Raw genomic sequence first — 14,059 nt, forward strand, 5'->3', positions numbered from 1 at the left:
TAAGACATCCCCCAGGCATATCATAATTAACTTCACTAAAGTTAATATGAAGGAGAAAATACTGAAAGCAGCCAGATGTAAAAAAATCTATTACCTACAAAGGGAAGAATATTAGAATGACTGCAGATCTCTCTGCTGAAACTCTTCAAGCCAGAAGATGGTAGTTATCGAAAGGATGGTCATCCATATTTCAGGCAAATGGTAGTCAGAAAAAAGCAGGTGTTGCAATTCTATTTGCAGACACAATAGGCTTTAAACCAACAAAGTAAGGAAGGATAAGAATGGTCACTTCATATTTGTTAAGGGTTACACTCAATATGATGAGATTGCAATTACTAATATTTATGTACCCAACCAGAATGCACCTCAATTTATAAGAGAAACTCTAACAGACATGAGCAACTTGATTTCCTCCAGCTCTATAACAGTTGGAGATTTCAACACTCCTTAGGCAGTGTTGTATGGATCCTCCAACAAGAAGCTGAGCAAAGAAATTTTAGATTTAAACCTAACCATCCAACATTTGGATTTAGCAGACATCTACAGAACATTTCATCCCAACAAAACTGAATACACATACTTCTCTCAGCCCATGATACATACTCCAAAATCGATCACATCTTAGGTCACAAGTCTAACCTCAGTAAATTTAAGGGAATAGAAATTATTCCATGCATCTTCTCGGACCACCATGGAATAGAAGTTGAACTTGGTAACAGGAATCTGCATACTCATACAAAAACTTGGAGGTTAAATAACCCTATGCTGAATGATAGCTCGGTCAGAGATGAGATTAAGAAGGAAATTGCCAAATTTTTGGAACAAAATGACAATGAAGACACAAATTATCAGAACCTCTGGGATACTGCAAAGGCAGTCCTAAGAGGGAAATTTATAGCACTGCAAGCCTTCCTCAAGAGAATAGAAAGAGAGGAAGTTAACAACTTAATGGGACATCTCAAGCAACTGGAAAAGGAAGAACATTCCAACCCCAAACCCAGTAGAAGAAAAGAAATAACCAAAATTAGAGCAGAATTAAATGAAATCGAAAACAAAAGAATTATACAACAGATCAATAAATCAAAAAGTTGGTTTTTTGAAAAGGTCAATAAAATTGATAAACCTTTGGCTAACAAACAAACAAAAATTATATATTTACACTGTTAATATGTTATATAATCATAAATAATTATATATTATAATATTAAGATATAATTTTGTATTAATGAATATGTTGACATAATTACTATATATTATATTGTTCATAACATGTTAATATGTTAACATTATATATAATTGTACTAATTATAATTTCAATGCTTTAAGGCAGGGGTCCTCAAACTTTTTAAACAGGGGGCCAGTTCACTGTCCCTCAGACCGTTGGAGGACCGGGCTATCGTTTAAAAAAAAAAACACTATGAACAAATTCCTATACACACTGCCCATATCTTATTTTGAAGTAAAAAAACAAAACAGGAACAAATACAATCACATCGCCTCATGTGGCCCATGGGCCGTAGTTTGAGGACCCCTGCTTTAAGGTAATACATACATCTTACATTTTATTCTAATCTTTAAACAGGCCTTGAAATAGAAAACGGTTGTTCATAAATCAGTTTTGCCAGCTGCCTTTGCTAGAGATCAACTGATCTCTTATTAACTTTAAGATACTGACCTGTCCAAGGCATTATTCTAAGAGAGAAGTCTGTCTCCATTTGTAAACTTGTTTTTTAATCACACATCTGGCCACCTTCCACCCTGCTACCTCTTCAGTTCAAGTCAACATCTTTTTTCATAAGGCGTTGTTAGGTTGTTCCTCCACCCAGTTCTCTGAGTCTCTGAGATCAACTGGGTCTCCCAACAATTCAGTTCAATTCTATGGGGGTCCAAATGGTTTAAGAGCTGGGTCTCACATGACAGCCTCACATAAGACAGACACAGGAGCAAATGATACGTCCCACTGCCAGCACTGCTGCCCTGCCAACTACAAACCAAGGGGTTCTCACAACCCCTCTTCAAGTTGGACAACTCCCTAGAAGGGTTCACAGAACACAGGAAAGCACTTTACTTACTGGTCTATTATAAAGGCCATAATTCGGAAACAGTGAAATGGAAAAATGCAGAGGGCATGCATTGAAGTGAGAGGGTGGAGTTTCCAGGATATTCCACGCCTTCCCACCACCTGGAGTCACCAGGACAGAAGCTCTGTGAGCCACTAATTTAATCATTGGCCACTAAGGATCAAACTCAACCTCCAGCCACTCTCCCCTCCCTGGAAGTCTGGAAAAAGTTCCACCTCCCCAAATCATGAGGTTGGTTTCTCTGGGTATCAGCCCAAATCCCAAAGGTTCTAGGGCCTATGATTAATCTCCTTATTAGCAAAAACGCAGGAAGAGTTGAAAGGAGCTTTTTATGAATAACAAAAGGCATTCCCATCACTCAGAAAATTCTAAGCATTTTACAAACTCTATGCTTAGAAGCTGGGACAAAAAACCATTTATGTTTTTGTATTATACCACACCTCTCACTGATCTCTCTGCTTCCATTTTTGCCATCTGAAGAGCAGCCAATATCACATCACACCTGTCTTCTGCTCAGATCTTTCAATGACTACCTGCTGAATTGAGAACCTGACCAAGACCTGTGGGGCCCTACACATTCTGGCTCCCTCTTACCTTGGTAACTTCATTTCCTCCTCCAGCTCCCCTTCCTCCAGCCCTCCAGGCTATGCTACATGTCCTCATCTGTATTCCTTGAACATGCCAACATCTGTCCTACCCAGGATTTTTGCCATTGCTGAGCCCTCTGCCTGAACTTAAGCTTCCACTTTCCCTTACACAGATGATTTCTTTTCATCTGTCTGGCTTCAGTTTCAATGTCACACCTCCTCAGGGGGTTCTTGAATCTGCCTCTTTGAAATATTTCTCACTCCCTGCTCTGGCTCCATCATCTAACTCTATTATTTCAAGTGAGCTTCTTTTGTAGTATTTACTGTAATCTTTCTTTTTTTAATGAAGTGATTGGTTGTTGGTTTCTTCAACCCAATAATAGATTCAAGAGGGAGTCTACCTATTTTGTATTCCTAGTTAGGTTGAATTAAAGAATAAAGAAACAAACAAAAATTAAAGGCGAGTGGTAGGGGACCACTAAAATGCAACATCCAAAATAATACAATGTTTATATAAAATCTCAGTTATATTTTTACTCCTTTCTCAAAATAAGATCAACTAGCACTGTCTATGAATTATAAGCCTTTTGCCTAAATATTCATTTCACTTTCTACATTTTGACTTCTCTGTTCATTCTATTAATCACCGAGGCCTGTTGATTCTTACATCTAATTATTTCAACATTTTGTTTTCCTCTCATCTTTTACCACCAACTCCATCATCCCAGTTAATGCTCACATCCCTCTCCCATGCCCACTGCTATGCCTCCCAAAGGCTCACCCTGATAACCTGTTCATTTCCATTTACCCTCTTCCTTACAAATGCATCTTCCAATGGCACTTTGAAGCTTTCACTTCACTTTCCTGAAAAAGTCCATGTTCTGTCTTACTCTGATAGGTCCTCAAAAATGGAATTATATTCAACTGCATTCTTTCCATCTAAAGGAGTCAACAATATTTATCACTACGCCTTTAAATAATTCCTCTTGTCTACTCAAAAACTTACCTTTCCATCCCCAAAATAAATGAAGTTCAGTATTTTTGCTTAGTCATGACACAGACTGGACCTCTTCCCCCAACAAAACAAAACAAAACAAAACATTTTCTTTAAAGCAGAGTTCAAATCCAACTTTCTCCCTTAAGACTTTCCTCTCTGACATATACCCTTGCAACACAACAAATAAGTAAGTGAGGTGAAGGTCATGTTAACCAGTTTGATGTAAGCATTCCAAATTGTATATAAAATCAGCACATTGTACCCCATAAATGCATTAATGTACACAGTTATGATTTAATAAAAAAATAAAAAGCCAAAAGAAAACCATTCTGGAAAAAAAAAGACTCTCCTCTCTGTTCTAGCATACTCATTCTTTTTTTCTCAAATCTTACAGCATTTAAACCATTGTTCCACATAACATTCAGTTATACAAGGTCTACTTTTGTTATTCTTCAGTTATTGCATATGAGCCAATTTTATCTCCCAAATGAGATTGCAAGCAGGGACTGTGTCCTTACCTCCTTATGCTGGCCATGGCAGAGTAGCACAGAGGGCAGGGGGTGCTTATGTTGACTAATTGATTCACATGATCTTGAGGATGAATTGCTCCAAATGCAAAAAACCATTCTAGATAAAGGGCAGCACCTAACCAGACTGTCTCTTACCTCCCAACCCTACCACATTCTTTTCCATATCTGCTCCCAATGCCTGGAATAGTCCCTTTCTAAATTTATTCACCTGAAAAATTCCTAATTCTTTCCAGTCTCAAATGGGACAATATCTGCCAAGAAAATGGAGTATTCCCCATCTCTTCTTCTCCCTAATATCTGTACCATGCTGTTCCTGTACATCACCATTAAATGCTCTTAATTCATAGCACCTGGCCCACTACACTGTATGTATTAATATATAGTATCTCCACTGTTCTTCCAGACTTAGGGTTAAGGAATTTATCTTTTATCTTTACAGCAACAGAGCAATAGTGTTTTATTATTTGTTGAATAAATAAATGAACAAATAAACAAGCTGGTATGAAATCTGAAATCTGAATCGAAAGAGCTAAAGAATTTAGTATCACAGGTATCAATTTATGCTATGTAATTCACAATTAGCCATAGTTCATACCACTTAGAATGTCTATGTGTTTTTAATTCCAAAATAACTATTATGCACTCCCAGTACCTCCTGGGAGTATACAGAAAAGACCCAAACAGATTAAAATATCTAACCTTATAGAACTTGCATCTTACTAGGAGAGACAGGCAAGTGATGATGGTTTTTGCTCTGATTGAGTTGGAAACCATAGAAGAGTTTGGAGGGAAAGTTTTCTGCAATGATGCTGACATGAGACAACCCTACTTTGGACCCAAATGGTGGCACCTTGAATGGTGAAAAGCATGGAATTACTTTAAAAGAAGAGCCAACAGAGCTGGTGGATGGAATAGGAAGGGATATGAGAGAAAAAGAATAAATAGCCAAGGATGGATTAGTCTATGCCACTATGGAATGGAATTTGTGAAAGGTTTGCAAGAGTATGATTTTGGAAAGAGTAGGTATATGAAGTGATATTCTAAAATTAGTTCTTAAATTTAGATATATCATTTTGTATAACTAAATTTCCCTTGGGCATATTTCCTATGAATAACAAGGATCATGTTTTCCTCTTAGAAAAATTGATTAAATTGAAGGGACAACTGTGGTCAGCACAATCCCATAAAGCACTGCCTGTACCAGGCACCCTATAAAAGGCACTGAAATTTATTTTCCAAAACTCTCTCAAGTTCTAATGTGATCTTAAAATGACTTTTAAATGTATCTAATACAAAAGGCCATAATTTCTATGATTGTAAAGAAATTCTGCAAAACTCATACAAGTTTATCATTAGTAATATTAATAATCATATTTTGGATATTATGAAATGATTTGGATCCCAAATGGGCACTTATGAAAGAGGCCAAAGTTTTTACCCTGCCCTACATCATAAGACCACCTTCTCCCAAGGTCAGCGCATAAGAGGAGAAACAGCCTCAACTCCCTCCCCCTTTAGCTGTAAACGTTACTTAAAGATCTGAGTAGTTATCAGTCAGTCCCATCAGCCAGTCCTCCCCTGGTTCCAACACTGTGAAGGCCATCAAGCGACCCTGGGTTGAAGGAAAAAAAAAAAAAAAAAAAAACATATACAGGAAAGTAGCAAACACTGAGTCCTTCCGCAAGAGATTACAGCGCTGGATGATGTATGTATAGCTAAAGATAGTAACTGGGGGAGGGTATAAGGACTCTGTAAAACTGTCTCAGAGTAAGGTAAGCTTTTCAATGATCTACCCATCTCCCTGAGATTCTGAATCTTGGTAAATAAAGGATGATTTTAACCCACACAAGTGTTTGGCTCATATTCCTGGTTCCAGTACCCCAGTTATAAGAGAACATGTTCTTGACCTAGGGAGTAAAAGATCATATAGGAAAAGGCCCCCATGAGGATGACCCAGACTGACTTAAGCCACATAAGACTAAAGCCTGAGATAGAACAGTAGGAGATTTGGGCTGTCTGGCAGCAACCTAAACAACCTTAAATAATCAGCTACTGTGCTTAATGGCTGTAATTAGGGGTGAGGCTGGTAATAATGGCTTATTTTTTTTTTCATGTGTTGAAGTATATGTCTGCAAAACTTACTGTATTTGGGGATTCAACAACTGAGACTGTTTATAAACACACAATGCAAGAGTAAGTCTGTATAATGACTGAGTCTCTTGCAAAATAATTTAGTGGTGGTCATGATGAGTTATAACTTGGACTTTTGAGTTTTCACTGGGCAGAAACAAACCATTCTCACTCAGTCTGTGAGCTTTTTTTTCTTCCAGACTCTAAGTAGTTTACACAATAAATAGTTATTTCCATAGTAGAAATGGCCAAGATGTCTAAGCCCCAAACTTAACCTGTTATTATGGTCAGAAATCAAGGTTGCCATTCTTCCAGATTTTCACAGCCACATAACTTTTGACCTAGCTGATGGAAATGTAAGAATACACACAGTTTCTTGACCTCTTAACAAAGGCCAAAATCAACATGCTAAGGTATTTACTTCACCGGCAAGTGATCCAGCACAAACAGGCACTACAGTGAATTTATATAATGATAGAAGGCAACAAATTTCTGAAAAGGGAAAATTGTAAGTGAGAGTTCATCCATAAATTTTCCACATTCTTCTATTTAAAACTTTGATATAAAATACCAACATGATGGCTTCATACATGTCCTAATTTATCAATAACATCAAAAAACAAAATTGAAACCTCAAGGATCTTAATTCACCCCATAACCTAGATCAGTCCCATGACAGGAAATCTCATCATTCCAGTGTTAATATTTTGTACATTTGTGCTATTGGTAAAAGATAACGTATGCAGAACAAGCCCTGAAGTAATCATAAGAGGCAAACATGTAACAGGAACAATGTGTTAAAATAGAGAGTTAAAATTTACAAATTGAAAAAAGCGACATTGAATAAGAACTTCATGAAAAGAATGTTAAATAGTATTCAAATCATTTTCTGCTACACTAAAGAATCAAAGATGCATGAAAATAACACTACTTTCCCAAAGGAATCATCATTTCAAGCCATTTCTTAATGTTACTATCATTAAATAACTGAGCTGAACTGCTCCGAAGTTTTATATACTCAGAGTGTCCCAAAGTATGTATGTACATACATCCATAGGGAAAATGGGAAATTGCTGCTAAATGTACCTTCATTTACAAATTAAAGTATAAAATAATGTACTTTTATTTACAAAATATTTCCCTACATATTGATATATAAATATAAAATTATTTAAAATACAACATATGAATCTGTTAATGTTCTACGTATGGTAATCTTTGGGACACCCTACAGTTTAAACTTAATATTCTGAAACAACCTGATTTATTTTCTTCATTCCTTTGTGTAAACCCTTAAACCCTCTTTTCAAAATCAATTTACTATAATCTACTTTTCTACCTTAAGCGGACCATTTGACCAAGTATAAAAAAAATTCATACAAAATGGATTTTAGCTCACATATTATACCAAAATAAAAAACAAAGTAAGTTGTCTCCTACCTATGGTTGTAATAACAGTGCCAGCAAAGAAGAAGGAACTTCCCAAATCCCAGTGACTGATTTGATTGGAGGTGTTTCCTAAAGGTATAATCCCTGCATTTATTGCTGCCACTATTTGCTGCAAGTTTAAAAAGAAATTTATCAGTACATAGGAATCACAGGAAGGCATCAAATAGCATATATTCCACCCCACATAGGACTAATTAGACAAAGAAAACCAATTCTGAAGTTTTGCTTTTCCATTTCAAATGTATAATATAGGTTAAAACCTTAAGAATTTAATAACAGTTAAATTACAAGAAACTCAGATGTGATATCAAGTGAATGGATCTGTATGAAGCCTAACATATTTATATTGTACCAATCTGCACTCATATTGTCATTCATCAACCTATTTAGTGACCTGCTTGAACTAACAATTAAATATAATAATGTTCTCTTAATAAGCACCACAGATTGCAAACTATAGTTTAAGTAAGATACAACAGCTTCATCAGAAACAAAATATTTCCAAAGTGGTGTTCATTTGTACTATGAATCATATGCACAAAGCCTCTGTAACTGTAAATAGCAGCTATCAATAAAAAGCCCAACAATACAGGCTAAGATAAAAAGGAAAAGGCAATAGCAATTCACTGTCAAGCTTCTTATGTCAGTCCATTTAGATCTAATGTCTTATAACTGCTACAGATTTTTACAAATTCTATGGTAATGAGAACCATCAAAGCTCTGTAGGTGACAGTCAACAGTGCCGTGTCAACTAGCGTAATGTAGAGACCCCCAGCATCTGGACACTGCTTCAAGTAGTACTAAGTAAGAGACAGAAAGATGACATTATAATCCCTCATCAGTCATCGATGTGGAAGATGGGGGGTTGGAGAAGGAGAAGCACAAAAAGATAAAAAGAATATGTTAGGGGAAAAAATGGAGAATAGAAGAGAGAAAGATGATAGGAGAAGATGTTCCTGTTGGAAATAGACTTTTAGAATCCTTTATTACTTAATTTCCAGATTTAGAATCAGAAAGAATGTTATTTGATAGATAAGGAAATTATTAAAGATCAAGAGAGAGACTCTGTCTCTACAAAAAATAAAAAATAATAATAAATAAAAAAAGAGAGAGAATAAAAGTGACTTGTTTAAAATTATAGAGTTCAAAGTACGCTCTTAAAATGGAAGTGCTGCCCAAGGAAGTTAACGGGCGGATGAAAAACAACAGGCAACTCAGAGCTGAAATAGAATATAAAGTCTCATTTTAAAACTATGATACTTCGATTGATTTGTCTTAGTTTATAAATTAAAACTTCAATGGTTACATGTCAAGTCAATTAAATGGCCTTGCTTTCACTTACATTCCTTGTAAATAAAAATTAGGAAAAGATAGAAAGGCATCAAAAAAAGGACAGAAACTCTAAGTCCAGAACTCAGAGACAGCCCTGTTAATGTATTAAGACATCTACTTCTAGTAGCTTGATACGGTTTTTACATAGTTGGGCTTTGACAGATGAAATGCTGTATTCTCTGTTCTTATTTAATATTATCCCACATACAGACAGTTTTTTCTTGTCATTACCATATTAATCATTCCCTAATATGTAGGTGTTTATGTTGTTCTAAAATATGAATTAATATAAAACATGCTGTTGTGAACATATTTACATATAAATATCTTCACATTTCTGAATATCTCTGCAGGAGAGAAGGCTAGGAATTAATTTGCCTTATTAAAGATTATGAATATTTTAAAGCATTTGATGTATAGTAACAATTATTTAAGAAGGTTGTCTGAATTTATAATTTTCCCCACTTTACAAATGCTTAGCAATACCTCTAATTCCAATGACATTTAACTTTACTGAACTGACAATAATCGCTTCCACTTACCCTTATTGTGAACAATATGAGTACCAATGCTTCCTTTATCCTATATTAAGTGAAAATATGCACTTATACACACATATGCACAGCATATAGTAAAGCTAGTTTTGAGAAAGTTAATTCATTCTATTTATCTGACTCTTTTTTTGACTTTAATACCATATAAGGCAAGTGTCCCTTCATTCTCCTTCTTTAAAATAACGTTTTCTTCAGTTCCTGCCATTATTTACACATCAACTTTAGAATTTAGTTAAGTTTTTAGCTAAGAAATTTTCATAGATTTAACATGTTAAATATATTTGAAAACTATAAATTAGGGATAATAAACATGATTCTAAAAGGCAAAATTTCTACCATGGAACATGGTATGAATCTCTATTTATTTAGTCCCTTATAATATACTGAAATAGAAATGTTTGTATATGTTCCATATAGATGTATACAGTTATTCATAAACATTTCACTTTTGTCTGCTTTAAATTGCTCATCCTCTATATCAGCAATTTTCACATTTTTTTTAATCACATTTACAGCTTCAAAATTTAATGAAGGTATCAACAAACTTTTGTTTTTATAGGTTATAACTACTGGTATGCCCTGTATTTGAATTTCCACTATTTTAAATCTTCAATTAATTCACATAAAAAACAAGAAACTCATATATGTTAACATAAGTAAGCTACTTTTATAAATAATATAAGTAATATAAATTTATAACATAAGTAAACTACTTTTATAAATAATATAAATAATGCTCATATATGTTAACATAAATAAGCTACTTTTATAAATAATATAAATAATTATGCTTTCCCAAACAAACAAAATACATAGTAAGAAGAGAAGCAGTTTTGTAATTTTATAAATCTCTTTAATGTAGAGCTTAATAGAAAACAGCTATATTTTAATATACAGGGTGTGGGAGGTCGAGGCAGGTAGATGCCTGAGCTCACAGGTTTGAGACCAGCCTGAGCAAGGGTGAGAATCCGTCTCTAAAAAGTAGCCAGGTGCTATGGTGGGTGCCTGTAGTCCCAGCTAGTTGGGAAGGTGAGGCAAGAGAATCACTTGACCCCAAGAGTTTGAGGTTGCTGTGATCTGTGACGCTTCGGCACTCTACCAAGGGCGACAAAACAAGGCTGTGTCTCAAAAAAATAAATAAACAAAAATTAACAAATACAGGGTAGATATAAAGTTTGTGTGCAATTTACTATATTACACTATTTTAACTTGCACAAGAACTTTTATCCACCCTGTATGCTTCTGCATGTAATCTGTTGGGATATCACATCACAGAGCCTCTGGAAAACTCCACTGTACACTAATAAAATAATAGCAATGGAAAAGATAAAAATATCTTAGTAATATTAAGAAAATAGCTTTGAAAAACAATTTACATTTCGGGAATCCTAAAAAAAAAAAAGAAAGAAAAGAAAATAGCTTTGATCTTAACAAACCTCTGAGGGGATCTCAGAGTGAGAATCATTGCTCTACACTGAACTAAATACTTTGTTTGATTTTGTATTCTACCTGAAAAACCAAAGTAAGTTAGCGTTTTATCATATCTTTCAAAAGCTGTGCTTTATTACTTTTCATCTGTCATTGCATTGGTCAAGATTTTCAAAGCAATGTTAAATAAAATTAGTAAGAGCAGATTCTTTATTTTTGTCATATAAAATCCCCAATTGTTTGAATGTTTTATCATTAAATACATAACTGTGGGCCAGAAAATGGCATTTAATTAAATACATTTTGAGAACAAGCAAATAAGAAGGACAGATAAATAAAACTTTAGAAAACTAAAAATATCTTTGGAGAATATTTTAAAGTAGCAATAAACATGCAAGGGATTTAGGGGATGTAAAAAGTGAAGAAATGCAAGGTGATTTTATTTTAGAATAAATCAAATAAAAAGCTATCTGTTCATATACTCTAGTAAATTCATAATGTATATAGCTAAAAAAAATAATATAATAAAAAAATAAGAATCCAAGGCTCCCTAAATCTGAAAGAGCTGCCTAAGACAATGTTACTGTTCTGTAGTCACTGAAGGAATAGCCTCACAGTAAATAAACAGGGGGCACAGGGATCTCTGTGCACAGAAACATAGCACAACGGGCACAGGACCTCTAGGTTTGTGATTCCCAGGAAAAACCGAGGTTCTAGTAAAAATCATGGAAGAGTGGTTTAGAAAAAGTATAATCATCTCTAAAGTAAACTTTTATATTTTTCAATTTTTTATGGTGCTAGCCAATGGGGAAGCAACAACAAAATAAAAATATAGGTGACATCGGTTATAAATGAGAAAAGATAAGGCAAGTCTTCATATTCTACTCTATTAAATAAAATTAATTATTTTGCTGACAAGAGAAAGCTATTTCCTCCAACTTGACTGCAGCCTTCATGGCCAGCACCATGACTTCAGCTTATTCTTTTTCTTGTCAATGATGAAGTACAATGTCACTCAAGCACTGGGTTAAGGTCTACAAATGATTGAAATTCAAAAGAAGCTAATGTGAACTTATAATCAAAATAGTTGTGTCTGGCCATGGGTGAGTTGTAAATACTTATCACAGAGCTATGATTACTGAAATAAAGGCTTGAGATAGTACTAAGAGTAGGTCAAATCAGTAAGAGATGTCTTTTCTGTAGAATATTCTTGTAAATCTATTTTATGTTTTTGTATAAGGTCTCTTGGTTGACATCCACAGGAAATTGGATGTCTTTTCGAACTCATTGACATAGAGCTAAGAATTTCTGCAATTTCAACCTCAGTTCAGGTCATCAGAGAATTTAATAAATGCCTTCATAAGAACTGTTTCAGGATGTACCATAGTAAGTGGCTAAAATAAAATGATCATTTAATAGATAAAAAAATTCACTTTTCCATTCAAAGCCAACTTCTATGGACAATCAAATCATGTTGACAACTTATGAATAAGTTGGATTATTTAGGCTAAGATGAAAGAATGTAAGATCCTATGTACTTTATCCTAATACAGGGTGCCATAAAGTTTGTGTGCACTTTATAGTTGTAAATATTTAATAGTTACATATTTAATTAAACATGAACTTTATGGCCACCCTATCTACAATTACCTGAAGTGTTCATTAGGAAAGGGCTTCCAAACTTAATACAAAAGAGATAAAGATAATCTTGATTGGATTCATACTTAATTTCGTTCTTTTGTTTGTAAACAGGCGTAATATGTACACTAAGGAAAAGAAATTGAATACACGATTTTGGTTAAAAGTATAGGATTAAATTCAAAAAAGAGAGCTCTAAAAAAACTTATACAGATGATAAAGATAATTACTCATAAGGACAATTATAGAAAATCTTGATTTCCAAGACAATGATGGCTTTTAGAATCAAAGTTCACCACATTTTACTGTGAATTTGTGCATTCTTGAGTTCTAAAAGTTGATACCTCTACACATCTGCTATTTTGGAACTATCCTCAGCATTCACACCAAACATTGATCAGACACACTCATCTGTAATTACATGGGACTAGTACAGACTTGGAATTCAAGTCAATGGTGATAATCATGAAAATATTCATGGGTACAATACCAAGAGACCACTTTCCATGTGCTATAAAGTACTAAAATTGCTATTTTTTTCACGAATGAAAAGATACTAGAAATTGAGCAACCTCAGGAAACCCTGAAGAACGTGTTGTTTTCTTAGTCGGTTACATTGTGAATCTTAAAATACAAGTGACACCAGATGTTCTGTTTTCCCATATTCAGATGTTCATCTTCATCAAAAAAATATACAATCTTGTGAATGCTTTCTACAAATTCATCCTTCTCTACTAATATCACAATAGCATTTCATTAAAATATGCTACCAGACTTATAATCCTAGAAGTGGAATGATATGAATAATTTGAACACTTTCAGGTGTTGGAACATTTTTAAGTTATAGAAAAGTTTCTGAACTTCACGTCTAAGGTGTTAACACCTAACTGGGTTATACCAACAATATATGTATAACTGGTTCAATGATTACTTCTTTCAGCTGGATATTTAAGATTATTCTCAATTTTTCTTCTAAAAAAAAGACACTGCTTCCAATAAATTGGTACAATGGCCAAATCTAGTTTTAATTGTACTGGTCTGTGTATAATTACACAATTCCTTCAAGAGTAACATAAGTCTTCTTTTGCCAACTTTCTGTTAGGTGCAATTATAGGTTTTTATTTGCCACTATTTCCTTGTGAGAGAACCAGTTCCACTCTGACAGGAAGCTACTCCTTGGAGAAAGAATCATACACATTCACAACACTCCATCTGATTACTTCAACCACATAAGAAAGATTATTCTGAAAAACTTAAAGCATGCATGATAACAAAAGCAAAATAATGCATGATGCTCTCATTGCCAGCAGACGTTCTGGGAAGATAATGCTAG

At 34.3% G+C, this 14,059-nt stretch overlaps 1 protein-coding gene across 4 annotated transcripts in view; it reads right to left on the bottom strand.

The window, feature by feature from the left end:
- KCNK2 (potassium two pore domain channel subfamily K member 2) overlaps positions 1-14,059 on the bottom strand; it is a 240,850-nt gene that overhangs the window by 100,930 nt on the left and 125,861 nt on the right. For all 4 annotated transcript variants that reach the window (XM_053607780.1, XM_053607781.1, XM_053607779.1 and 1 more), the window contains exon 3: positions 7,766-7,883. In XM_053607780.1, the coding sequence (XP_053463755.1) occupies positions 7,766-7,883 (118 nt within the window). The remainder of the gene's footprint in view (positions 1-7,765; positions 7,884-14,059) is intronic.

This window comes from Nycticebus coucang, chromosome 10 (assembly GCF_027406575.1).
Source record: "Nycticebus coucang isolate mNycCou1 chromosome 10, mNycCou1.pri, whole genome shotgun sequence".
Lineage (NCBI taxonomy): Eukaryota > Metazoa > Chordata > Mammalia > Primates > Lorisidae > Nycticebus > Nycticebus coucang.